The sequence below is a fragment of the Melopsittacus undulatus genome, chromosome 17 (genome assembly GCF_012275295.1).
Source record: "Melopsittacus undulatus isolate bMelUnd1 chromosome 17, bMelUnd1.mat.Z, whole genome shotgun sequence".
Lineage (NCBI taxonomy): Eukaryota > Metazoa > Chordata > Aves > Psittaciformes > Psittaculidae > Melopsittacus > Melopsittacus undulatus.
In genome coordinates this window covers 3,041,292-3,067,295 of record NC_047543.1, presented here as the reverse complement: position 1 = coordinate 3,067,295, position 26,004 = coordinate 3,041,292, and the positions used below count along the sequence as shown (strand labels likewise).

General features: G+C 55.8%; 1 protein-coding gene across 1 annotated transcript; it reads left to right on the top strand.

The window, feature by feature from the left end:
- Positions 1-76: 76 nt before the first annotated feature.
- On the top strand, positions 77-25,041 carry LASP1 (LIM and SH3 protein 1). Its single transcript, XM_005140771.3, has 7 exons — positions 77-227; positions 5,084-5,178; positions 16,328-16,412; positions 20,078-20,185; positions 22,351-22,528; positions 22,641-22,729; positions 22,883-25,041. Exons 1-7 carry the CDS (start codon positions 159-161, stop codon positions 23,054-23,056), a joined length of 798 nt encoding a protein of 265 aa, XP_005140828.2. The 5' UTR covers positions 77-158; the 3' UTR covers positions 23,057-25,041.
- Positions 25,042-26,004: the final 963 nt, after the last annotated feature.

The following is a 26,004-nucleotide window of genomic DNA, read 5'->3' as shown; positions in this document are numbered from 1 at the left end:
GTGCACGCGTGGGTGCGTGCCCGCCCCCCCTGTGCTCCTCCCACTCTCCCCCTTTACCCCCCCCCATCACTATTTAGGGTCGCGGCAGCGCGGGCGGCGGCCCCAGAAGCGGCGGCAGCAACGGGAGGCGGTGGTTGGAGTCCTGGGTCCCTGTAGCCATGAACCCCAACTGCGCCCGCTGCGGCAAGATCGTGTATCCCACGGAGAAGGTGAACTGCTTGGATAAGGTGAGTGCGGCGTCTGGGTGGGGGGAGGATATAGGGGATTGTGACATCTTCTGTGGGGCTGATTCTTTCCCCCCCCCCATCCCATGTAGGGTATTTCACATGTACCCTTGTAGGGTATTTATGGCTTTTTCACTTACTGTGGGGTATCCTCAAGCTGCCCACCCCCAAATAAACCTTATGGGGGTCCCAGCACTGTAGGATCCACGCTTCTTTCAGCCCCGGGGTACCGGAGGTGGTATCTTTTCAACCCCCCCCTCAGAGGACATGGGTAGTAGCCCTTTGCTTGGGGGTCACCAGCAATGCCTGGAGCCTTTTCCTTAGGTATCATCAAAAAGCAGGAGAGGCCGGTGGAAAGCAACAGTTAACGCTCCCCCGAAGCCGGGAGCCTCATCTGGTTTGCATTAGCCAAGCTTCTCTCTTTTTTTTCCCCCCTTTCTTTTCCTTCTATCCCAATTGATACTTCTGGGTTCCAGAATTCCATCTTTATAGCCCGTTCTGCTGCCATAGCCTGGGGGGGGGAGCGCTTTGAGTCTCTTTTTGAGTGTTTTCCCATCAAAACCCATCCTCGCCGGTGCCGAGGTCCGGTGAGGAAGGCGACGGCGAATGGCGATGTCTCCATCCCCTCCGCCGCACGGCTCCTATGGGATTCGCCTGTGAACTCACCCCTCCTGGAGAGCCGAGCCGCTCTCCTCCTCCCCCTCCTCTTCCAGGCTTCTGGGACGACCAGTTTAAGGACTAAATAAAGTAACTCGAAGAATGCGCAGCTCTCCAGCGCATTCCTGAGCTCCGGCAGACCCTGTTGCTCGCATTTTTAACAGATGATGTTTCTTCCTTAAGCTGGGAATGGCTCGAAGCTGAACTATCGGCCCTGTGTTCCCTGCCTGTTGGGAGCAGGGAAGTGGCTCTGGCTTAAGGAGTAAGCTGGTCTCGAGTAGCTGTGGGGCAGCTCAGTTGTGGATAACTGGAAGGGAAGGTGAGGAATGACCAGTCCCTTCCTCCTGCGCAGCCACTGTCTGGGTTTTGGCTCCTCTGAGCTGGCAGCTGTGCAGTGCCGTGAGGACATGACTGGTGTGTATCCCAACACCACGTATTCTGCCTGTTTGGAAGCAGGCAGGAGGCTGCAGTCACCATCTTGTACTCGTAGGGGCCTTATTAACCTAAGAATCATTCCATGGTCAGCCTTGCCATATAGCACAGCCCTAACCAAAGAGCTGCTCCCCACCAACTCCCCTGGCTTTCATTTGTCCTGGTGTTTCTGGCCTCAAGAGCCTTCCCATCAAAGCACAGTGTTATTGGAGAGGCTGCTCCCCTTGTTTTCCTTCTACCTGGAGCAAAGTCGAAAGGGCACCTCTGGTGTTGTTTGCACAAGCACTGAAGTTGAAGCCCAGGCAGCAAGAAGGAAGGGCTCCGGGAGGGGAAGTGTACACGTAGCTGTGTTTAAGCTTTCAGTTCTGGTGTGCTGACAAGCAGATGGGCTCGGTTCTCCTGGGAATGGAATCAGGAAAGTCCATTTCCCTGCTGAGATTTACAGCCAAGGAGGAAAACATGTGGCTCTGTGGGGCTCCATCAGCGTGGTGCAGCAGCCGGGCCAGTGAGGCCATGGTGCAGGGCTGCCTGTGAGTTCTGCCTCTTGCCTCTGCACATCAGCACCTTGCGAAAGGCAAAGGGGGTTCAGGGAAATGGGTGTCGTTGCCTCCCCACTGCTCTCCATATAAGGTGCTGAACCCAGCTTCTGTTTGTGGAAGTGACATCTTGTCACAGGGTTTGGTGGTTGCAGTGGCTGAACCCACGTAGAGCTGATGTCAGATGACTCCTGAGATGAGTAGAAGTTCGAATCGGCTGTTGCACTGCATTAAACCCGCTCAAGGCTTTGCCTCCAGCCCAAGGAGTCTCCTTTATGTCCTTTAAGCCTTGAGTCTCAAGTGATGCTCACTCCCAGGTGTGGAACAGAGCTGGGCTGGGGCAGCCTGGACAAGAGAAGGCTCCTGAAGGGGAGAGCTGAGAGCAGCTCCAGTGCCTAAAGGGGCTGCAGGGAACCTGGAGAGGGGCTTGGGACAAGGGATGTAGGGACAGGCCAAGGGGAATGGCTTGAACCTGCTCGAGGGGAGACTGAGCTGAGCTCTGAGGTAGAAGCTGTTCCCTGTGAGAGTGCTGAGGTGCTGGCACAGGGTGCCCAGAGAAGCTGTGGCTGCCCCATCCCTGGCAGTGCTCAAGGCCAGGTTGGACACAGGGGCTTGGAGCAGCTGCTCCAGTGGAAGGGTCCCTGCCCATGGCAGGGGTTGGAGCTGGAGGAGCTTTAAGGTCCCTGCCAACACAAACCAGGCTGGGGTTCTATGATTTGCTTCATGGATGGATGCTGTGTGGCTGCAGCATGAGCTATAAGTGAACCATGTACTGTGGCTGCGGGTCCCCAGGTCTAATCTATTGCCATGACAAGGTTGGCCAAAGGGCTCCATCTCTCCAGGAGCAGCATGCCTGGACCACAGCCAGCATGCTTCTCATCGAGTACAGCCTGCTGGGCCACGGGGCTGTGCTGTGCAGCTGTACCTGGGATCACCTCCAGATGTTCGGAACACTTCAAACTTGGGATTAGAAAGCACGGGTGCTAATGCTCCTCTGAAAACCTATTTGGAACTTGTCCTCTTTCTGTGCTGGAGGCTCAGCAGTAGCGTTGCTGGAAGCCTAATTGCTGTTCCCCTGTGTCTGTTTTTGCAGCCCTCCTTTTAGTGCTGGTTTAGATCCCTGGAGCCAGCATTAATACTGGCAGTGGTAGGATAAAGCTTAGTGATGGTGAGACTTGGAGACAAGGGGCAATGCTCTTTGTGTCGCTCTCCTCAGGCTATAGAGAGCTCTATCTAAGAGGTACAGGACAAAACACCTCTGTTGAAAGATGCTTGGTGCAAGATGTGTTAATTCCTCTGTCTGGGGTAAGGGCAGGCGAAATCACTGCTGCTGTGCTTATTGTGGAGCCTGCCTTGGGCAAGGGCAGTGCTGGCCTTGCCTTGGCTCTTGGGAGCCTGGATATTCCTTGGAGGAAGAGGCTCTGAGGTAGTGTTGGCAGTCAGTTCATCTCCACTGTATTTACAGTGACATCTCTGGTGCTTATCCACAGCTATTGCAGCACAGGCAGGCCCGGGGAGGTCTGTTAACTACCTCCTATGTGGCAGGAGCTCACCCACAAGGCTGTGATGCCTGAAGAACTTGAGGCTCAGCCTGTCCTTACAGAGGCTGGAAGCTGGGATGGAGGTGAAGCATCCTGTGCAGCTGGATGTGGATGAGGGTGCTGGTAGGGAGCAGGGGGAAGCCTCCTCTCGCTGTTTGCAGCAGGCTGGCTCCGGAGGAACTTGTATAACTGGAGGAAAAGAACAAATACGTTGCCCTGAGCAACTGAAAGGAGGCAAATTGTCCTCCTGGGCTGAGTCATCGTCTCCCAGTGTTTGTGCACTGGGGTGTGGTACCTGTGGGGAGGTGGCACCAGGGTTTGGCTCTCACCACCTCCTCCTTGCAGGAACGCAGCTGCAGTGGTGGAAATGACTTCTTAGAGGCTTAAGGGTGGAAGGGAATCACAGTGAGAACCTCCAGGGCTTTGCTTGCTGCCTGTTCAGTGTGTGCTGGGTGCCACGCTGAGGCTTGTTGACTGGCATCTGCTTGGTGTGATGAGCTGCTGGTGTGGCTTTGGGTGCTCTGGGTGATGCTGGGTGGCTTGGGTGCTCTGAAGAAGGGAGGGCGACCCTGGGGCAGGGCTGACTTGCTTTGGGGGAGCAAAGGCACTGCTCCAGCTCTGTTCCTTCCTCCTGTGCCTGATCTGGGCCATGGGATGTCACACCAAGCCCCTCAAATGCTGCCAGAGGAAGCACCAGGTCTGGTCACTTGGGGACTGGCATCGACCTTGGTCTATATGGGCTTGAGCAGAGTTGCTTGGTAGCAGCTCTGAGCTGTTCTCAATGGGTTCCATCCAGCCACTCGAACCAGTTAAATGCCAAGTGGAAATCATTTCATTAAGAGTAGCCCTAAAAAACCCGTAAACCACATCTTTATAGGGTTCATCGTGTTGCAGCCCCAGTGTAGGGTCATGGCTTGGCTTTCAGGGGTTGTATCCGAGTGTGCCTTGCTTAAAGGAGAGCTGTGGTCAGGCAACAGACCTCATCTGGGGTCAGCCTGAAACTGCTGCTGCTGTGGGTGAGAGGATGGAACTACACCCAGATGTCAGGCCAGCAGCTCCTCTTCCCTCTTGTTGCCTACTTCAGCCCTGGCAAGAGCAGGCATCAGTCGGGACAACCCCACTGTGAGAGGAAGGGGATGAGGAGTGCCTGGGGTGACCCTGCACCCTTTGGGATGCAGAGCTTGGCATCAGCCACCTAAAAGGGTGGCATCTGTGGTGAGGACCTTTGAGCTGTCTGCTTCTCACAAGAGCCTTTTAGTCTCTGCCTTGGCTCAGTGTCTGTGTGCAGCCTTACCTGACCTGCTCTTCTGGCTATCTCTTGGCTAACATCAGCAAAAAAACCCTTACAGCAGCATCTTTGAAGCCTGCAAACCACAGCTGGTAACTGCTGACAGCTCCCTGCTCACAGGGGGTTGTCTTGGGCTTATTTTCCAAGTAGGAGGCTTTGCCTGTCCTGGGAATTCCTGCTGCGGAGATAAGGAAGCAAGATGCTGCTGTAATGCAACTCCAGTGTTGTGCCCCGTTGAGATAAGATGTGTTGGGAGGGTTTATATGTGTCCTAAACCAGTCAGAACATTGGGCTGTGGGTTCTGCAGGGCTCTTTGCTGGGCTGTTGGAGCTGTGTGAATCTAGTGGGACGTGGCCCTGTTTTGCAAGCCACTGGTGCTAATGGTTCTCTTGTCTCTGTTTGCAGTTCTGGCACAAAGCATGTTTCCACTGCGAGACCTGCAAGATGACCCTAAACATGAAAAACTACAAGGGCTACGAGAAGAAGCCGTATTGCAATGCGTAAGTGTCTGCATCGTGGGCACTGGGAGAGGGATGGGGCTGGGAAATGAGGGGTGCAGGGACCCCAGGCCTGCAGAAGCTCTTCCCCTGCTGCTCTGCTTTGGTTCAGGGAGTGCATGTGAAGCCCTGGCTGGAAGGGGTCAGCCAGGCCAGTTAATGCTTGTATTAAACAAGGGTTTCCAGGCTTAAATGTAATCTATGGCTGCTCTCCAGTTCCAGCTTGGGCAGACAAAAGGTGAATGAAATCCAGAATACAGGCAGGCGTTTACATGGAGTTGACTTTGACCTGTATCCACTTAAAGAAAGGGAAATAAAAGGGTGTTTATTCCACCCCAACTCAGTGCAGGTGTTTGGGGAGAGGAAAAAATGCCCCTTAGTGCAGTGGGAAAGGGTGTGTGAAGCAGTGAGGGGCATAGGTGGCCCTGCAGCCTGGGCTCTGCTCATGGCCAAATGCATTCACCCTCAGCTACTGGCACTTGCCCTTGATGTTGGGAAGGTAAATGCATCTGAAGGTAAATAGAGCTTAAATGCAGAATCCTTCTCTCCTGACCAGTGTGGGGGAGATGGAGGCAGAGCATCTCCAGCATCCCACCTCAATTCACTTTCCTGCCTCTCTCAGGCTGCTGTTGAGTGATGCCTGTTCACTGCCCATGTCTTTTCCTATCAAGAAGGACCCTTACTTGTGCCCAGCTTTCTGGGCTCTGCTGAATGATGAACACGAGTCCCTGCTCAGCCCAAAGTGAAGCTCTCGGTGCCTGATATGTTTCCTAATATCTATAAAGCAGCTTTGCAGTAAGATTTTTGCAGCTGCTGCTTATACATTAGTGTTCTTAGAAAGAAAAGGAGATAATGTAATACTGCTTGGCATGTGTGTAGCTTGGTCCATTCACAGACTGCTTTAAAAACATTAATCCTGACAGCATCCTTGTAAGATGGGTATTAATGTGTAAGATAAGCAGAAAGGAGCTGGAAGACCTTCAGCCGTAGGGTGCCATAGCAAAACCTTCCCTCTTACACAGCTCTTATAGGTTGGTTATTGCTGATTGAACGTGTCAACGGTGGTTGTGACCTGCCCAAAGTCCAAAACCCATGTTTAATTGGGATGAGACTCTGAGCAATATTGAAACTCCAACTTGTGAGGTGAAAGGGGGAACTTCCTGGAGCAATGGGGTAGTATGAGGGTGAACTGTTGATTTAGAGGGCTGTGGATGTGTCTCAGCCTACCATGGTGGTCCAAGCAGCCTGGGGTTTGTGAGGTTGAGACCTGGATCTGTGGAAAGCAGCAGGAGATCAGACCCTGAGCCCTTTTTAGTGTTCTGAACCAAAGCTTCCTTTGCTGGATCATGGGCATCATCCACATCCCAGCTTTGCCTGGTCCCATGTGCCAGGGCATGCTCATCCCTGCTGCTTCTGCCCCTGGCCTGGCCATAGGGATGGGCCTGCGGTCCTGTTCTTGTGCTTTCTCCCTCCAGGCTGCTGGAAGGGAAGTGGGATAATAATGGGAAATTCCTGAGATTCCAAGGAGTCTGCGCAACCCATCTCAGTTTCTCAACCCCCTCTGCTTGAGAGCTGCCTTTGATGCTGGTTTGCTGTCTTAACCCTTTGCAGCCTCCCTGAAGAAGAGGCAGATAGGCATCTGCCTTGCCTCTAGCCCAGGGATGTTCAAAGCTGTGCACAGAGACCTGCATTAAATGCTTTGCTCTTCCTTCTTTGCCTGATCTTGCTTTAAAGGGAAGTGAGAGCAGCCGAAAACTGCTGGCACATGGGGCTTTGCCCTTTGCTTGCTGCGGGGGGAAGGCTGTAGGGTGCCCATCTGTGCCCAGATGTGGGGTGAAGGGAACCTCCAGCCAGAGGACATGGGTTTGGTTCCTTGTCAGCTGCTGCCCTGCAGTATCCTGGGCTAGGAGCAGTGTCCAGGGACATCCCAGGAAGATCCCACCCATTTCAAGTGGCTTTTGCTCCCGTTGGAGTTGGGCAGCGACATCTTTTCTCTCCCGAGAAGGGGGTGGAAAAGCAACGTTTATCCTGGCAGGGAAGAGGCTGCTTTTCTGAGCATGCCTTAGCACAGGGTCTCCTCTGTTTGAGCCGTGGCCTGCTGCCAAATTCCTGAGTTTCTTTCTTCAAGAGAGCAGGAGGAAGAGGGCTGAGCTTCCTCCCTATCTGTGACACTGCCCCAGCAATAAATCTGTGTGAAGCCATTCAAGAAGGTGCTGGTTAACTCTGCCCTCCCCGTGCCCAGCAGCATTGGGATCTGCCTTGGTGGCAGATGTGATGCTCTCCACCCTCCTCCTCATTCCTCTTTTGACTTCAGCTGGGTACTGGGGTGACTGGTTGGTCACTGGAGGCAGCCTAAGGGGCTGGGCTCATCTCTTTGCATGAGCACTTGGAACTAAAAGAGGTGCAAGTGGAGGCAGGGCAATATCCAGGTGAGGTTTGAGGCTTCTGCTCATGAAGGGTTGGGGGAAAGCTTGGCTGCAGGGGACAGGCAGGGCTGTGTGTTCAAGGGCACCAGCTGCTCCCAAATACACATTATATAGAGGCTTTAATGTCTTGTGCTGTAGGGATAACAGAGCTCTGTGCCTCAGGGGTGGCTCAGAAGTTACTCTCTCCCAGGTGAAACCAAGATGCTGCGTACAGCATGAACCTGGGGCCTTGATATGCCTGTCTGAGAGCCCAAAGCTGTGTATTTGGGGAGCTGGATCAGAGCTGGAAGCACTGCCCAGTGATGCTCTAAGTGCAGAGAGGAGCTTGCTTGTGCCTGGATGTGGAGCTGTGTGGAGGGGGGAGAATCTCAGGGCTCCTTCTCTGCCTGTCTTACCTATAAGGAGGTTCTGCTCCTCTCCCTTGAGGAGCAAGGATGAGACCCAAGGCTTCATCTCCGAGCTGTAGCCTTGCCCAAATTCATGCTGATGAGCAAGCGATTGCCCTGTTGGATGCATCTGGTTGGCAAGCCCTGCTCTGGCTGCATGCACCATCCCCTGCCCTGCATCCCACTGCTCACAGGGGCTGTCCCTGCTGCTGCTCACCCCCAGGGCTGCAGCTTCACTTCCTTACTGCTACAGCAGGCAGGAAGTTAATGGTCTGCTTGCTGACAGTCCCTCCTCCCCCAGCATGAGGGGCAGCCTGGCCCGACTGCAGCATCCTTTGTTTGAGCCTCCAAGGGAAGATGCTGCTGCCAGCAGAGACCTTTGCTGTGGTCCCAGCAGCACAGGGATAAGGCAATAGTGGTGCTGCTGCCTCTCCCCATCCCCCTTGCTAAACCCCTCTGAAAGGGGCTCAAGGCAAAGCAAGGCTGCCAGGAATATCCTGTGTAGGTGTCTTGGCAGGGTCGCTCCATCTGCCACGCTGGGGTGACTGCAGTGTTCTATAAGGAGCTGATTGCATCGCATAGGAACCACACTGAGCTATCCGGGGGGATTCACATCTCAGGGCTGACATCCCTCTTTGCTGAGTCAGGGCAAGCAGCTCAGCCCTGTCCTCCTTACCTAAACCTAGCCCTGGGCACAGTGAGTGTGGGCTGTAAACCCTCCAATTCATTGTGATGACCCAAAGGACCTCCCTGGTGCACATCTCCCCACTCACATCCTTGCCTTTCCATGCAGAGCAAGCAGCTCAGTACCTCTGGGCTAACTCTTTCCTTGGAAAAACTTAGTGAGTGCCTCCAAGCTTCACAAGGAGCCAGGATCTGTTCTTGGCATTCCCCTGAGCTCCATCTGGTAGCAGCCTACTACATTAATAAAGTGATCTTCCAAGTTTGGGGGGGAGGCAGGAAGGGAAAGAGGAACAACTGTGCTGCTGGGCTGGAGTCCAGGTGTTTATCCCATGCTTTATTTGTGCCGAGTTTCTGGATGAGAGGAGCTGCTTCCTCTCTCGGTGGGCACACTTTGCATGCCGTGGAGCCCAGAGCAGGCTCTGCTGTTGGTGTAAATGAAAGCTGCTCTGCCCGTATGCTGCTGTGGAGGGGGATACAGGGTCCTGCTGCTTCCCCTCTGCTGTGCTGGGGGAAGGATTCCCTGGCAGCAGCCATGGAGCATCCTCGGAGCCAGGTTTGGGCTGAGCCTGCAGCAAGGGCTGCTCAGCATTGAGCTCGGTGCAGGATGCAGATGGATGTTGACTTTGCTAAACTTATCCATGCCCTGGGGCTGGAAAAGCCTGTGGAAAAACCCAGCTCTGTTGGGATGCTCACCCTGTTCCCATAAACAGCACTGGGGGAGGTTGGGACAGGCACTGCTCTGTTTTGGGGGCTCAGGGATGGGAGAGGGGAGCAGTGTGAGGAGCAGAGCCCTTTCCAGAAGTGACTTCTTGCTCACAGCTTGGCAGCCCCAATTCTGCATTCACCTGGAATCTTTCCATTATGGATTAAAGCAGGTTTATGGAAACAGGCTGGTTTTTCCTTGGGCTGCTCTGCAACACCCTCAGCAACTGCTGGCAGAGCCTTTGGGGATGGAGGTGAGATGGATGCTGCCTGTCCTCACTGACAGCAAAGCCCTCCTCCCTGCTGTCATCCCTCACTGGAGCCATGCTGGAGCTGGTGGGGATGGGTTTGGCTTCTCCTGCCTCCTCCAGCCCTGTGCTGGTGCCATGGCAGGGGCTTTGAGACACCCCCAAAGGCAGAAGCTGTTCCCTGTGAGGGTGCTGAGGCGCTGGCACAGGGTGCCCAGAGAAGCTGTGGCTGCCCCATCCCTGGCAGTGCTCAAGGCCAGGTTGGACACAGGGGCTTGGAGCAGCTGCTCCAGTGGAAGGGGTCCCTGCCCATGGCAGGGGTTGGAACTGGAGGAGCTTTGAGGTCCCATCCAACCCAAAGCATTCCATGAAGCTGTGCTCTGGGTTATGTTAAACCAAGCCAATCCCGATGCGGGCTGGGAGCAGATGATGGGAGCAGCAGCTGGACACGTGGAGGGCTGGACCAGCCGTGTTGGCAGCTTCTCCTTGGAAGTGCTGGGAGGAACCAAAGCCTTTCCCTGCAGCCTGCTCTCTTACAGAAGGATGTTTGCGAGCCGGGTGCTGCCTTTATGGCTAATAGAAGAGCAGTTCATTTCTTTAAGCTCATCCCTGAGAATCAGCAGCTCTTTGACAGGCAGGATGTGACCTGGGGAACCTCCTGGCAGAGCAGCCCTTATTGCTTCCTTTGTTTAACTCTCCCAAAATCCAAAGGTGACCATGTGCTCCTGGAGCTGCAGGTTTGTGGGTGGTGTTTCTCCATCCCTTTAGGATGCTGTTGCTGGGCAAGCCTGCCAGAAACACTTGCTTTAAAGCAGCTTGCCTTGAATGCAAGCAACACTTGGAGCTAGAAGAGGCTCTTCTAAACACTCAGTCATCTCATCCATGGTGTAAACCAGCATTGCTGGAGGTTTGAGTCATGCTGGAGAGGCAGAGGCTGGGTCCTGTTGCAAACAGAGCTGCTCTGCTGTGCTTCAGGGGGGTTTAACCAGTCTCTTATTGGAGAAGCTCAACTCCATTTCCACCTTGAGAAGCTCCAAAGGTAGAAGTCCTAATGTTGCCCTTCTTGGGAAGGCAGCTCCTGGGAGCAGATGCTGCTTTCGGGGCAGGGCTGGGATGTGATGGATTGCAAGTGCTTGGAGACTCCCACTCGTCTGGAAGTGAGATCTTTACACTATTCCTCCCTGTGAAAATACAGCCTCGGTGCCACTGACATATGGGTCACAAGGAAACCAGGACCAAGGTGCTGGAATGAGGCTGTTTTTGCTTGGTGTGTGGGGAGGAAAGGACCATGTTTGCTTTCCAATGTCCCTGCTAAAGCAGCTTTGTGCACCTATTGCTCGTGGCTCCTCGGATGGAGCAGTGAGCTCTTCCTGCCATCGCTGTGCTCCTCTGCTCCTTGGGTGCATGTGGAACCTGGGATGGCTTTTCCTCACCTCCCTCCTGATGGGATAATGGCTCCGTGGAGCTGCACATTAAAGGGGGTGTTTTCCAGCCTTTGCTCCATCACGTGTCCCTCTGCCCCACATATTCCTCTGCTGCTTCACTTAATCTGACAGCAGCAGGGGTCAGGCTTGGGGGGGGAGGATGATCCCACGTGTCCCATTTGCTCCACTCTAATCGCGCAGAGGATGGATGCCAGGAGAGACCCCCAAGGGCAAGGCCAATCTGGTCCAGCAGCCTCCTCTGCATCAGTTGTTGTCTGAAGGAGCAGCCATGGGGATGCTGAGGGCTCATCCTGCACCCTCCTCCTTCACAGCCACTGTGCTGCAGAGCACCAGCAGGTCCCAAGACCCACTGAAACCTGGCTCCTTTCCTCCCGCACCCTCCTGCATCCCTGCGGCAGGGAAAACACCAGGATGCTCCTGCCCAAACAGGAGCCAGGTGTTTGGATCCTGTTGTCTTCCAGCCAGGAGCAGGAGCCACAGCACCTCAACAAGCGGCTCACATGGGTGTGTTTTGCCCTGGCTCCTGTTTGTTCTCCAGAGGTTGCTGCTCTTGCCTGAGCAGCTCTGACTTAGCAGCAGACTTTACCCAAGCGCCGCATCCGAGGCTGTGTGGGACTCAGTGTTTCCTTGCAGGTTGTCAGCAGAGGGAATGGTTGGAAGCAGCTTCCCCTTCTTTGTCTTCTCCTGTGGAGCCTGGAGGGTTTTAATGCAGCTCCAGGGCTCCATCATCCCTGTTGTTCTCCTGTTCCCTGCATGGTTCCCTACCTGTTGCACTCACTTAGGAAGCAAGTGTTCCTGCAGCATCGGGGCAGGTATGCACACAGGAGGGGGTATGAACAAGTGATGCTGGCAGGAGACCCTCTTCCTCCTCTGCCTTTGGGCTCAGTGCATGGCAGCTGCTGTGGTGGCACCAGAGCTGCTGTTGGTTCCAGCTGTGGAAGCCTCCATCCCTAACCTGTGCTGGTGGCCGGTAACCACACAGGGTGTATTCGGGGTGCGTTGCTCCTGCTGCTGCTGAGGGAGTGAAGCAGGTTGAGCAATAAACACCCTCCCCCTTCCCTGCTTCCCCAGCCAAGCCCTATTTATGGTGCTGGCTGGGGGAGGACCCACAGCTCTGCTCCTGCCTTGGTTTTGGCCACGAGAAGAGGGAGAACAGGATGAGACCACCCCATGCCAGGAGGGATGAGCCCTGCCTGCTCCCAAGCCAAAGCAATTCACTCCCTGCCTGCTCCCGGAGGCTGAGTTCATTGCTGGCTGTTCCTGAGGCTCAGTCTCATGTGCAGGAGATGGGTTCCCCCCTCTCTGCTGTGTGGGGCAGGGATGCGGGTGTCTGTGTTTGCACTGGCTGGGCGGTGTGGGGCTCTCAGGAAGCAGGAACCCTTCAATTCCCTAATGTAAGGTTCCTAATTTAAGGAACAGCCTTAAGTTCCCTGAAATAGGGACTGAAATGGCTCTTGTTTATCAGGCAGATCTCAGGAGCTGGGCAGGAAAGCGATGCCTCCTCTTAGGGGAAGATGCTCAGCTCGTGTGCCTGATGCAGACCAACAGATTACTCCTGCCTGCTAACAACAGGCTGGAGAGGGGCTCAAGGATGTGTAAAAACCCATCTCAAACCCTTGGGAGGTTTCCTCAGTACCTATGAGAAGCAGAACCCAGTTGTAGCTCCATCTGTGTGGTCTCTGCCTATCTCATCCTGTCCCTCAGCAGGCTGTGGATCCCTAATGCAGGAAGCAGGGATGCTCTTTCAGGTTGTTCCTATTCTTTCCCCCCTCCTACCACAGCTTCCCAGTCTGAGCCTCGCAGGGATGAATTTCCTCATTTCCAGCCCTCGCAGTGACTGGGGCTTCCCTCCTCCTTGCATCCGGAGGCTGCTGCTGGGGACTCGGCTGCTCCCAAGCGTTATTAGCATGCCCGGGGCATGGGATGCAGTTGCCATGGCAATGGGATGATTTCTGCTGGCAGCATCAGCAGATAGTACCGGAGCTGCTGGGTCGTGGCTGAGCTGTAAATGCAGCTCTGGCTGGTGGTGCACACAACTCACCCATTGCTTTGCCCTCTATGGAGCCCTCTCTGTGTCTGTGGCTTTGCTGTGTGCAGCCCTTGAGCATCAGGGGGATGGGGCTGTCAGCACTGGGCTCTCCCCATAGGACCGGGATGAAGCTCCATCCCTGTTCCCAGGGCAGGGCTGGGGCTGGTCTGCTTGGGCTGCTGCCTTCCAGAGCTCATCTACAGGTGGAGAATGAGGGAATGAAGAGACTTGAGGGTTTGGGCTTTGTTTTCTTTGACCTTGGTGAGGGTCAGGACAGTGACTTCCAAGACACTTGGGAGAGGGCTCCAGGATGCAGGGGGTAACGGGGCTGAAACAACAGACAGGTCCCAGGACTGCCCTGGGAACAGGGATGGAGCTTCAACCTGTAGGTGCTGGGTTAGTGCAGTTACTGGATTAGCACCACTGTGAAGGAAGCCACAACTCCCCCAGCAGCTGTTTAATGGCACCTGCATTTGGAACTAAAACTGATGCTCCTGGTGCTTGCCCAGTGGGTACCAGCATCCCCATAGCCCTAATGGAGGAGTCATCCTGAGTGCAGCTGAGGGGCAGAACCCCTTGAGCAAGTGCAAACTGCTTTGACATGTGCTGCCTTGGTCCCTGCAGCTTCACTCTTAGAGGGGGTTTTGTCATCTCCACAATGACAAAAGGACACCTCTCCCTCTGTGCTGTCTCTTCAAGGGGATAATGCATTAACCCAGCACCTACTGCGGCTCCAGCAGCCTTGACAGAGCAAACTGGGCTAAGCAGAGGCCAAACTGGGCCAATGCCATGTGTCCTTTGCACCCCTCCAAGCTGTTCATCTCTGCTCCAGCAGACAGCAGCTGGGGGGGATTTGGTTCTAAGATGTCTTAATGTTGATTTGCTGCATCTGAAATGTCCCTCCCCATTGCTCCCACTCACACAGCCCCACTCCAGTGGGCACCACTTGCTGGGAGAGCAGGAGCTGTGGCCAGGATGTCAAGAGCAGGTAAACAGCAAAGCCTGTGCCCTGTTCTGTGCCTCCCCAGTGCCTGTAGCTCCTGCAGGACCCCTGTGTTGAAGCAGGGTTTATCCCTACTGGAGTGCAGCGAGCTCTGCCTTGATGATCCCGGTGTGAAGCTGTGACACAGCCGTGCCTGCAGGCAGCCTGAATGCAGTATTATAGCCCCTCTAATCAGGTTAATCTAAACAGGGATTAAACCCTCTCCTCCGAGCAGCCGCTGAGCTGTTTGTGTAAAACTGATCCTTGTCCTTCCCAATCTCGCTCCTGCTTGGTTTAGGGCTTGACTTGGGCTCATTTTATGTCTCACGCAGCAGGGATGGGGGCAATGGGATGTGGCAGCGGGTGATGTCCTGCAGGCTGGAGCAGGGTGTTGGATGGAGCAGGATGTTGGATGGAGCAGGGTGTTGGATGGAGCAGGGTGTTGGATGGAGCAGGGTGATGGATGGAGCAGGGTGATGGATGGAGCAGGGTGTTGGATGGAGCAGGGTGTTGGATGGAGCAGGGTGTTGGATGGAGCAGGGTGTTGGATGGAGCAGGGTGATGGGTTCCGGGGGGAAGCTGCTGCTTGCTGAGTTCTTTCCCTCTCTGTACAAACCACATTAGCCCCGTTTGGTTTCTCTGTGTGTTAGGGGGGTTCTCTTTATTCCTTCAGTGTTTTACTGCTGGGTTTCCTGCATTGCTGCTCTCCTGAGCTATGTGCTGCTCTTGCAGCTCTGTGGTTGCCTCGTCTGTCTCATAGGGAGCAGCTCTCAACCAGCCTCCTCCACATGCAGCTGGGTTCCTGCTTGTTTCCCCTCATTTGACCACACTTTCTTTGGCCTTGGGCAGAGGTGTTAATGCTGCTTGTACATAAATAGATAATTGCTACTGCTCGGAGCACACAGACTCGCATAGCAGAGCCCAGCATCTTATTAAGACCTATTTCATGTGGTCTGGGAGGGGACAGGGGCTGCAGCACTCCCATAGTGTGCTGCATAGCCCTCAAGTGAGGGCTACCAGCACCAGCTGGGTTGCATGGATGGAGGTGTGGAGGCTGCACAGACTGAGTTTCAGCCCTTGAACCTGGAAGCAAAGCCTTGAGATCCTCAGGAGTGAATGGGACCTCCCCGTTATCCTCTGCAAGGAGCTGCTGAGCCCTGCTCTGCTCTTCCAAACCCATTGCATTGCCTTGGATAAACGAGGATTTATCCAAGCTCTTGGGGTAAAGGTTGGATTTGATGATCTGATGTTGGAAAAGTCTTTTCCAACCTGGTTCATTCTATGGACGGGATAGGCCTATGGATCAGGCAGTGATGAGCTGCCCTGGTACCATGGGTGCGATGCAGGGATGGGGCTGGTGCTGTCTCTGTGCCTCCCACCCCTCTCCTGCATCAATAACGTACCTAAACCCCTGCACTCTGTTCCTGCCACCCACTTGGGACTCCTGCTTTAACTCATGGAAGAGAAACCTCTGACCCCTTCAAGAGGCAGCTTCCCCCTCCTTGCTCTCTGCATTATAAACCTGAAGGCTGCCAGGGGATGTCTTTGGTTTCTTTGCTGCCCCATGAGAGCAGCCACCATCTGGGCAGTGTCAGATGTCTTATCCCGGGGGGGGCTTTGCATCCATGGCAGCTACAGAGCAACCTGCTCCAGTGGAAGGGGTCCCTGCCCATAGCAGGGGGTTGGAACTGGATGAGCTTTAAGATCCAACCCAAACCATCACATGATTCTATGATGTGGCCACAGACAAGAGCATCCCCAGAACAGGAGGCTTGTGTGGCTGAAACCCTGCTCCCCCCTGCCCCTTCCCAGCTGGAGCAGTGGAGCAGGCACAGTCCCTGTGAAGCAGAGCGGAGGCAGCACTTACTCAGGCTGATGTTACCCTGAGGAGTGTTTAAGGGGAGACTGAAGATGTGTTTAAGCTCTGTCCAGAAATCAGCCAGGCACAAGCCTGGAATGGCCCCATCCCTTGGGAAGAAAACTGCCCCTTCCTCTTCTTTGATGAACCTGGAGTTAACACATGGAGGATGGCAGAGAATCAACTCCTCAGCTGGGAAAGGCATCGGAGAAATCCCAACACCCCCAATGGCTCCTGCTCACCCTGCACGGTTCCACATGGAAGTGCTGCTGCTCGCCATGGGGCCGGGACACTGGGAAGTGCTGGGGGCTGCCGCTCGGGGGGTGGTTGGGATGGGATGGGGAGCATGGCCATGGGTCTGCTGTGAGTGCTGACCTCCGTTCTCCCCACAGACACTACCCGAAGCAGCCCTTCACCATGGTGGCAGACACCCCGGAGAACCTGCGCCTAAAGTACCAGACTGAGCTGCAGAGCCCGGTGAGTGCCACATCACATCCCCTGCTCCCTGTGCCTTGCATAGGAAGAGGCAGGTCTGGGCTCTGAGTCCTTCCTCTTGCATCTCTTGGGTCCTTTCTCTTGCATCTCTTGGATCCTTTCTCTTGCATCTCGCCCATCTCTTCCCTTCATCCATGGCTGCTTGGAGCTGCTGCAGGTGGGAAGGATGCAGGAGGCAGTCACAGAACAGAGAATGGTTTGGGTGGGAAGGGACCTTAAAGCTCATCCCATTCCCCCCCCCTGCCGCAATCAAATGGCTTCATGTGGACAGGTATTGACTCTCTAGGCAAGTATTTCAGGTCAACCCCAACCTTGTAGGGCTTGAAAGCTGTGGCAAGCAGAAATAAACAGATAACAGGATAAAGGCTGGCACAGAGGAAGGCTTGTGTTCCCCAGAGCCTGTTTGAGAAGGGTGCTGTGCAGACATGTCCTGTTTCATACCCTGAGGGTATCCCTGCATCAGCAGAAGTCCCCAGCCTTGACGCATGGGCGATAACTCCTGATGGGGCAGTGGGAACTGGTCCCTTTGCATCCATCCCTGGTTTCCTGTTCTTACTCTGAGGTGCTGGGAGCAGAAAGAGGGGGATCAGTTTTGCAGAGAAACCCTTGGAAGGGCCAGGGAATGGGCAGCTTTGGGGGTGCCCCTTCCTCATGGCATTGGCTCTGTGCTGAAGCATCTGAGATGGTGCCCCGAGCCCTTGTGTGGCAGCTCTGCAGACGTGGGCTCAGAGGATGCTGTGCTGGCAGGAACCGCATCCAGAGGCACTATGGGCTGGAGTCAGCATCTGAGCAGAGCCCAGGATGTTGGAACCGGTGTGGGAATCTGTTCAGTGTCTGTTTTCCTTTGGAAAGGGGCAAAAAGCCTGTCCGGAGGGGACCCAGGGCTCAGCTCAGTGCAGGAGCAGTGGGGCACAGCACAGGCTTTACTGGGGTGTTCTTATGGGGACCAATCCCTTGTGTGGATCAGTGCACTCCTCTCCCTGCTGCGCTGGGAAGGATGCAGTGACCTTCCTGCCTGTTAGCCTGAGAGTGGCAGGAGCTGAAAGGCTGGGAATGCATCCCAATGGAGGAGGAGGAGGGAGAACCTCAGCACCTCTCCTGATAGAAGCAGCTGGTGCTGTTTTGAAACCTCTGCTTTTGTAAGGCCTCTTCCTGCCAGCGAGTTGCCCAACAGCTCCCTGGCTTGCACAAGGGCAGCTGGGCTCCAGCTTAGAGCCAGAGCTCAGCCTGGGGCTGGCTTTGTGCTTGATGTGCTGATGAAGGGGACACGGCTGCTTTTCCATGGTAACAGGGGAGATGCTGCTGCGCCCAGCGCAGCTTCTGCACTGAATCCAGGCTCTTTGGTGCTTGTTGGTTGGTAAAGCAGACCCTGAGGAGGGAGGCAGGGATGTGCTCTGCTCCCAGGGGCTGGAGCTGCCATAGGACAGGGCTCTTGGAGCCTTCTACAGGCTGGGTTATGGTCAGAATAGGGGCTGGGGTGCAGGCAGCATCCTCCAGCACCCCCCTTTGCAGTGCTGGTTTCACACCAGGATGGACTTGTTGGAATGGGAGGCAATAGGGGCTGCTGGGGGTGCTGGTGGTTTGGATGCTGCACAAGGGGCTGGGGAGGGATGAGGAGCAGTGGGAGGAGGTGGCAAAGCTGAGCCTGCCAAGAGCCCTGGGGAGGATGGATCCTGAAGGCTCCAGATAAGATCTTAATTCCTCCCTGCCTTTGTTGTGCCTACAAAGGGGAGTCTCCTGCTTTGCAAACACCTCACATTTGTGTTTCTTGAAGCACCAGCAGCAGCTCTGCTTTATTGCCCATCCCTTCTTTACTAATTGCAGGAGCTGAGCACATCCCTGAGGACAGGAATGGGTCCCTTCAACCCTTCCAGAGCAGGTTCATTGAGCTGGATGTTGAACTGGAGCTGTTGCAAAGGCTTAAGGAGAGGCTGTGCAGTGATGAGAGCCCTGCAGGTTCAACTGCCACATCCTGGCTGATGCTTTGCACATGGAGCTGGGATTAAGCTCAGGTTTATGTGACCAGCTCCACCTCATTCATGCTTACAGCCAAGCTCAGGTCCTGGGTGTGAGGCTTCCATGAGGCTCCTCCTAAGGAGAAGGGAGGTTGCTGGGTCTGGGTTTCCAACCAGTGCAGGTCATTCCCTGGCATTGAGTGATGCTCCCATTCCCCTGCGTGTCTGTGGGGCTGGAGAGCTGCTGCCTATGGATGCCCTGAGGATGCTCTGCCTGCCCCCAGCACTGAGCACACTGCTGTGACCAGAGCCTCACGTCCCTCTGCTATTTGTGTCTGCTGAGGAGGCGTCTCCTGTTCCGGTCCCCGGTAACAACCGAGCCTTGTGTCACCAAAGAAGGCTCCAAAGGGGCAGCTTTGGCACCTGCAGCCTCCTCCTGCAGCCCACGTGTGGTGAGAAGATTGCAGGTTCCTGTTCCTTGGGGCCTCTTTGGAGCTCCAAACGGGAGGGTTTGGGTGCAGCCCTTCCGGCCCTGGCTGTGGAAGGCAGGAGCCACCCCTGGTCCTCCTGTGGGTCACCTCTGGGGCCTGCTGGTGGTGACAGTGAGGACGTGGGCACGAGGAGGGCTCAGTGCTCTCGAGGTGAGACCTGCGAGGGGCCAGGATGTGAATTATAACAGTGAATGGGTTATATGTGAATTATAACAATGAAGGGGTTATAATGTGAATTATAACAATGAAAGGGTTATAACATGAAGAACATTCTCCAGCTCCTTTTGGATGAACGAGGTTTACTTTCCTTCGTATGATGTAGGGAACAACTCCTGGGGAAGAGGCAATGGGTTTGCAGTAGAGCTCCTGCTGGTGCCCATCACACACAAGGGTGAGCTCCAGGGCAGCTTTGCCTGCATACATGGAGGCTGCCTCTGCAGAGCCCCTTATAAAGGCTCTTTCCACCCACCATGGGCAGAGGCAGCTCCCGATGCCAGCACAGGGCCACATCCCTGCAGAGAGGATGGAGTAGGTCAGGGGGTCCCTGTGCACATCTGCTTCCCCTGCCATGGGGGAAGAGCTGCTCCATGGGGGCAGCCAGGCCCTGGCTCCATTCCTGCTGGAGCTGGGGGGTTCCAGCCTCTGCTCAGTGACCTGGCTGTGAGCAGAGCTCTGGTGCTGGCCGGGATCAGGACTGGGGCTGGGAGCTCTGGTTTGAGCTGCATTGATTTATATTGATAGATACAGGCACAGAGAACTGGGCCTGCTGGGTGGTGATGGGAAGTGATGCTGAGGTCAGGCTCTGGCCAAGAGCAATAGGGATGCTTGTGTTTTGCCAGCCTATGGTTTCCCTATGGTGTATTCCTTCCCGGTGTGGCTAAAGGTCCCCATGCTGTGGAAATGCTTTTGTCTGCCCCATAAACCCCCAGGGCTATGGGGCAGGCAGCTTGCCATGGGTCAGCTGCTCCCTGGGATGTGATTTGGGTGTATTGGTGTGAATGTGATTACCCCAACCCTTGTGAGACAGAAACCAGCTCAACAGATGCAGAAGGAGCTGGTGGTGTGCTCCCATTCTGCTCATGCTGGGTACATCTGGGGGGGATGGACATCTCCTTAGCAAAGCAAAGGCTGACTTAGAAGCTGCTTCATTGCTCCCCAGCATTGCCTGCCTTTAAACCTCTGTCTTCTTGCTTGCACCCAGATCCGCTACAAGGAGGAGTTTGAGAAGAACAAGGGGAAAGGTTTCTGTGTGGTGACTGACACCCCAGAGCTGCAGAGGATCAAGAAGATCCAGGATCAAATCAGTGATGTGAGTAGCTCCCAGGGGCAGACCCACATTGATGGATGTGGATGAACACATGAGGAAAACCAACCTGGATGCGCCACCCGATGGATCCAAAGGTGCATCCTGGTCCTCATCCTGCTCTGCTCAAGGTCCCATTGCTGTGAGCAGAGAACAGGAGAGCAGCAGCTCCATGGTCCAGGTCCCCATATCCCTGCTCCCTGCTTGTGTCTGTATGTGGCACCTCCTCCTCCTGTCCCTGTGCAGGCTCCACTTGCCTGGACCCTTCCTGGCTCCAGCAAAGCCCTTGCAAGCATCCATCAGGTTTGTGCCCAGGGTTCCCCCCATCTGCTCTCAGCAGCCCCAAAGGGAGCACAGGGATTGTCACCCCCTTTCCTAACAGCATCCCACACTCAAGAGCCTTGCAGGGCACTCCTCAGTGTCCCTCCTACCTCTACTGGTGTGGAGGTGATCCCGGAGGCTGCTCCCATCTCCATCCTGCTTTATCCTTTGGGAATGGGGTACTGACCTGTGTCTGCAGGAGACCCAGCTCTTCCAGTTGTGAAGCCATGGCCAGTGGAGCAGCTCTTGGTACCCAGGTGCTGTGCAGGGCAGATGGGGATGTCTGCGTGTTGCCATGGTGATCAGGAGGATGCTCACTCGCACCTATGGCTACGGCACACGTGGCTTTTATCCATCCCCTGCCCAAAGTGGACCCCGTGCTCCTGCAGCAGAACACAGGGAATTCATTCCCCTTTGCCTAAGGGAAGCTCCTCATCAAACACCAGGAGCTGGTGCAGAGCCCTGGCAGAAGGCTGGGGTCTCCCTGCCTGGTAACCCAGCCCTGGAGCACAGCTTGACACAGAAACCTCTGCTGTGAGCTGCGTTCCCACCTGGAATTCCACAGTGCCCTGAGCTGCTCCTGCTTTTCCACCCCTCAGCATCCCTGTCTGTGCACCAAGGGCTGGAGAAGGTTTTCCCCTTGGGAAACAGCCTTGGCTGCAGGATATTCCCTAGGTCTGATCCCGCAGGAGATGGGTGCAGTGTGGAGCAGGGCTCTATGTTCGGTTCCAGGGATGCTGTGGAGGTCTGGGGGCACTGAATCACACAGCAGAGAGCTGACACCCTCCCCACCACCCCCATTCCTCTCCCAGCCACAGCAGCAGCTTCCCTGTGGGCATCTGGCTGCCAGCCTGGGCTTGCAGTGACCCACTTAGTGCAGACACAGGCAGGAACCTGCTCCCTGCACAAAGCCTGGCTCAGCCTGTGGGGTTTCACTGCCACAGGGGCTGCAAAGGGGCTCAGTGGGGCAGGAACCAGCAAATGGGCTCCATGGGGATCCCCCATTCGTTAACACAAGTGGGTGTTGGCTCTCACACCCAGGCAGGTGGGTGAAGCTTTCCCTCTGTGCTGCCTTATTCTGATGCAGTCAGTGTGGTTGGAGATACCTGTTCTGAGAGGAGCCCATGGGGATGCTGTGAGGGCTGGAGCAGCTCTGCTCTGGAGCCAGGCTGAGAGAGCTGGGCTGGGGCAGCCTGGACAAGAGAAGGCTCCTGAAGGGGAGACCTGAGAGCAGCTCCAGTGCCTAAAGGGGCTGCAGGAAACCTGGAGAGGGGCTTGGGACAAGGGATGTAGGGACAGGCCAAGGGGAATGGCTTGAACCTGCCCAAGAGAGGGGAGACTGAGCTGAGCTCTTAGGCAGAAGCTGTTCCCTGTGAGGGTGCTGAGGCGCTGGCACAGGGTGCCCAGAGAAGCTGTGGCTGCCCCATCCCTGGCAGTGCTCAAGGCCAGGTTGGACACAGGGGCTTGGAGCAGCTGCTCCAGTGGAAGGGGTCCCTGCCTGTGGCAGGGGTTGGAGCTGGAGGAGCTTTATTTAAGGTCCCTTCAACCCAACCCAGGTTGTGGGTCTATGATCCTCCTTCAACACCCCCTCTCATGGCTCAGCTGTTGCAGTGGTTCCTTGCAGTGCTCCTGCAGGGGCCTCACCTCACATCTCACCCCCATAGCCCATCCCAGCCATGGGACCCTCAAACCTCCTCCTTCCTGCACCACAAACGGGTCTGAGCAGGTTTCCCCATGGCCTGGGGAGATGGGGGGGATAGAACCCCCTTGGCACTGATGGGGCCACCAAGAGATGAGGGGCAGGATGCTGCTGCTGACCCTGCTCTCTCCTTACCCTCCTGTGGCTGCAGATCAAATACCACGAGGAGTTCGAGAAGAGCCGGATGAGGCTGAGCCCTGGTGAGGGTGCGGAGCTGGAGCAGCGGAATTCCCAGGATAGCACCAACTACCAGAGACCCACGGAGCAGCAGCAGCAGCAGCAGCAGCAGCAGCAGCCCCAGGTCCATCACATCCAGCCCAGCAACTCAGGTACAGGGGTGTTTGTGGGTGCACGGCCCTGGCTTTGCTGCAGCAACAGCCACCTCCTTGCGAGGGGCTTTGCAGCCCACATCAGACCCATCTTTCCCCCCCCCCTTCCCAGTCTACCAGCAGCCGATGTCCCAGTCCTATGGCTACAAGGAGCCCGCGGCACCAGCTTCCACCCAGCGCAATGCTCCTGCTGGAGGGTGGGTGAGTACAGCCCTGAGTGCACCCCGGAGGGGCAGGCTCTGCCCTGCTTGCTCCCCATGCACAGGAACAGTTGGGATGGGGTTGGAGGGTGCTTGGTTGTGGGGCTGTGCACACAGGGGGGCTCTGTGCCCACTGACCCCTCCATCCCCACAGAAGCGTTTCCGTGCTGTCTATGACTACAACGCAGCCGATGAGGATGAGGTCTCCTTCCAGGACGGTGACACCATCATCAACGTGCAGCAGATCGATGACGGGTGGATGTACGGCACCGTGGAGCGCACGGGGGACACGGGGATGCTCCCTGCCAACTACGTGGAGGCCATTTGAGCTGCGGGAGGGGACGGGGCATGGGGCTGATCCCCACAGCCAAGCCCCCAGCCCCACCGGCCTCTCCGGGGGTGTGCGTGCGTCTCTCAGCCCCAGCATCCCTTATCCATGTGCTCGGGTGTTGCTCACCGGGGCCGTATCCTGACATCCCGGTTACTCCGTGTTCCTCTCTCACCAGTTCAGCTTTGCTCTGGCTCTGTTGGGACCGAGGGACCATCTCCAAAGGGATGTTGGGGGCTTGAGAGACCAATTGCCACAGTTTTCCTTCTTCAGGCTCCCTCCTCTCTCACCATCCCAGTGTTTCCTGGCAGGGGGAAGCAGCTGGGATCTGGCAAAGGGAGGAGGAGAGCGTCCATTAGGACCAAATTCCCTGGTTGTGGTGGGTTTGGGCAGGGGGCAACCATGTCTGCATGGGTGAGGTGAGGGATGCTCATCCCAAGGGATGGGGTGGCTGCCTCCACCCTGCGCTGCTCTGGCTGATCCCGTTGCTTCTCCCAGCTGCTCTGTGCTGTGTTTCCATTCAGTCCTTGCTTCCTCCAGTCCTTAAAACAGGAAGAACATTCCCAGTTAAAATCCTAACCACAACCTTGGGATTCAGAGCGGCTGCTCTGGACACTCTGGAACCTTCCTCATCCCCCCCCTGCATCCCTGTGGGAGCACTGTGACACCGAGACCTCACGTGTCCCCCCCTGCAGCTCTGGGGTTCTCTCTCTGGGCCGGGGTCTGGGGGTCCCCTGGACCCCCCTGGTGCTGGGGCAGCCTCTTCCTCTCTGCAGTGCTCCCACATTCACCCCCAATCTTCCTGCTTCCCTCTTGCTGCTGCCGGGCTCCTGGGCCCCTCCTGAGCCCTCCATGTCCAGGGTCCCTGTGCCTCCCCCTCTGCCAGGGTCCCCAGCTATGGTGGCTTTTGGGGCCACCACTGGTTTGGGGTCACATCATGGACCAAAACCTCAAAGCACATCCACATCCCCTTCTCTTCCGGGCTCCGAAGGTGCTGGGACAGGGGCAGGTGTAACTGGAAGCCTGTGCAGGGAGGGCAGGAGCCGGATGCTCTTCTGGGTTCCAGAAGTTGGGTATCAGGGCTGTGATGATGCCCCATTCCCAGCCCTGGCTTAGCCGGACACTGGGGACCAGGCAGCCGGAGGGCACCATCCCCAAGCTGTGCTGCAGGGGCTGGGATGCTTCCAGGGGGAAGCTGCCACCTTTGCTATTCCCAAAGGAAAAGAGGGGAATCTAGGGACCAAAGCAGCTGAGTTGGGACATTCCTTGGCTCTGTTTGGGGCTGGAAGGGAATGGGGCACTGCTGTCCCCTCGGGGTGACAGTGGGACCCCAGAGGAGGCCGGGATGGGCTTCCCGGGATGGGAATCCCGGTTGGTGCTAAACCAAGCGAGCACAAGAGCAGGGGAAGGAGGAAGTCACATCCTGCTCATCCCCTTCCGAATCACGTTCTTGCCTGGGAGCAGGGCAGTGTCAATGTGAACCCGTTTTGTAATGGACCAAATGCCACAGCACCCGTTTGGGAATAGGGACCTTTTTAATGCTACCTTGGATCCGTTGTCCTGTTTGTCCCCTCCTGTCCCCTGCCATGGGAAATGAACCTCTGACTGCTTGATTTCTGCCTTTTCTCTCAACTTATGCACTTTTTTGCCTTTCTTCGTAGCTGAAAAGCACCTAAACCTGTATTTAAAGTAAATAAAGACAGAAACGAGTAAGAAAAAACCAACCCTGAAAGCTGAATTGCTCCTTATCCCGTGTAAAATAGCCCTCATCCATCCCAGCTGCCCTGGTTGCGTCTTGGTGCTGAGCTTAGAACGTGTTCTCTTCCGGATCCGTCGCTTGAGCAGGGTTTGTCCGTGCGTTCCCCTTCCCGACAGGGCTACAATCCATCCTTTGGCCTTTTTAACTGAACCTTGGAATGGAACAAACCCAATGAATCTCTGCCCCGTTTACTCCAATGAACAATAAAAGTCTAATTTTTACCTGATGCTTTGTGCTGGTTGTGTTCGGGATCACTTTTCCTGCTCCCATGGGACACAGAAAGGGGGGATCTCGGCTCTCGGGAATGCTGCTGTGGATCTTGAGCAGCTCCAGCGTTGATGGGGATGGTGGTGGTATCAACAGGGAAAACCCATGATCACCAATAGGCTCCTTGGTGTTGCTGCTCACTTCAAACCAGGTGGCTCTACCCTGCACTGCAGTGGGTGGGTGACAGTGGCAGCGAAGGATGCTGCTGTACCCTGGGAATACCATATGGAACAGTGGGAGTTTGGAGCGGTCCTGCCCTACACACAGGGCTCTGTGATGGCCAATTGGTTTTGCTTGGGGGGGGGGGTCATATCCCCATGAACACCCCCCTAAACCGGGCAGTTGGGGGGGGGGGAGGGGGAGTGAGGACAAAGCCCCTCAGGAGCCCCCAGCATCACCCTGTCTGACCCCATCCTTTATCCCTTTATTTCCTGCCTGCTGCAAAGCAGCTCCATCAGCTCCGGCATCATCTCTGCATCCTGAGCGGAGCGAGGAGGGGAGGACGCAGGGGCTGGAGGAGCAGCGGCTCTGCCGAGCATCCCTGGTTCCTGCTGAGCATCCCTGGTTCCTGCTGAGCATCCCTGGTTCCTGCCGAGCATCCCTGGTTCCTGCTGAGCATCCCTGGTTCCTGCTGAGCATCCCTGATCCCTGCCGAGCATCCCTGGTTCCTGCTGAGCATCCCTGGTCCCTGCTGAGCATCCCTGGTTCCTGCCGAGCATCCCTTGTCCCTGAGCATCCCTTGTCCCCGCAGCGGGGAGCCCCCCTCCCGGCTCCTCAGCACCATGCTGGATATCTTCATCCTGATGTTTTTTGCCATCATCGGCCTGGTGATTCTCTCCTACATCATTTACATGCTGTAGAGCGGCGCTGGGGATGATGCGGCTCAGCCATCCGGGGGTTTGCCAGGTGAGTGCTTGCTCCT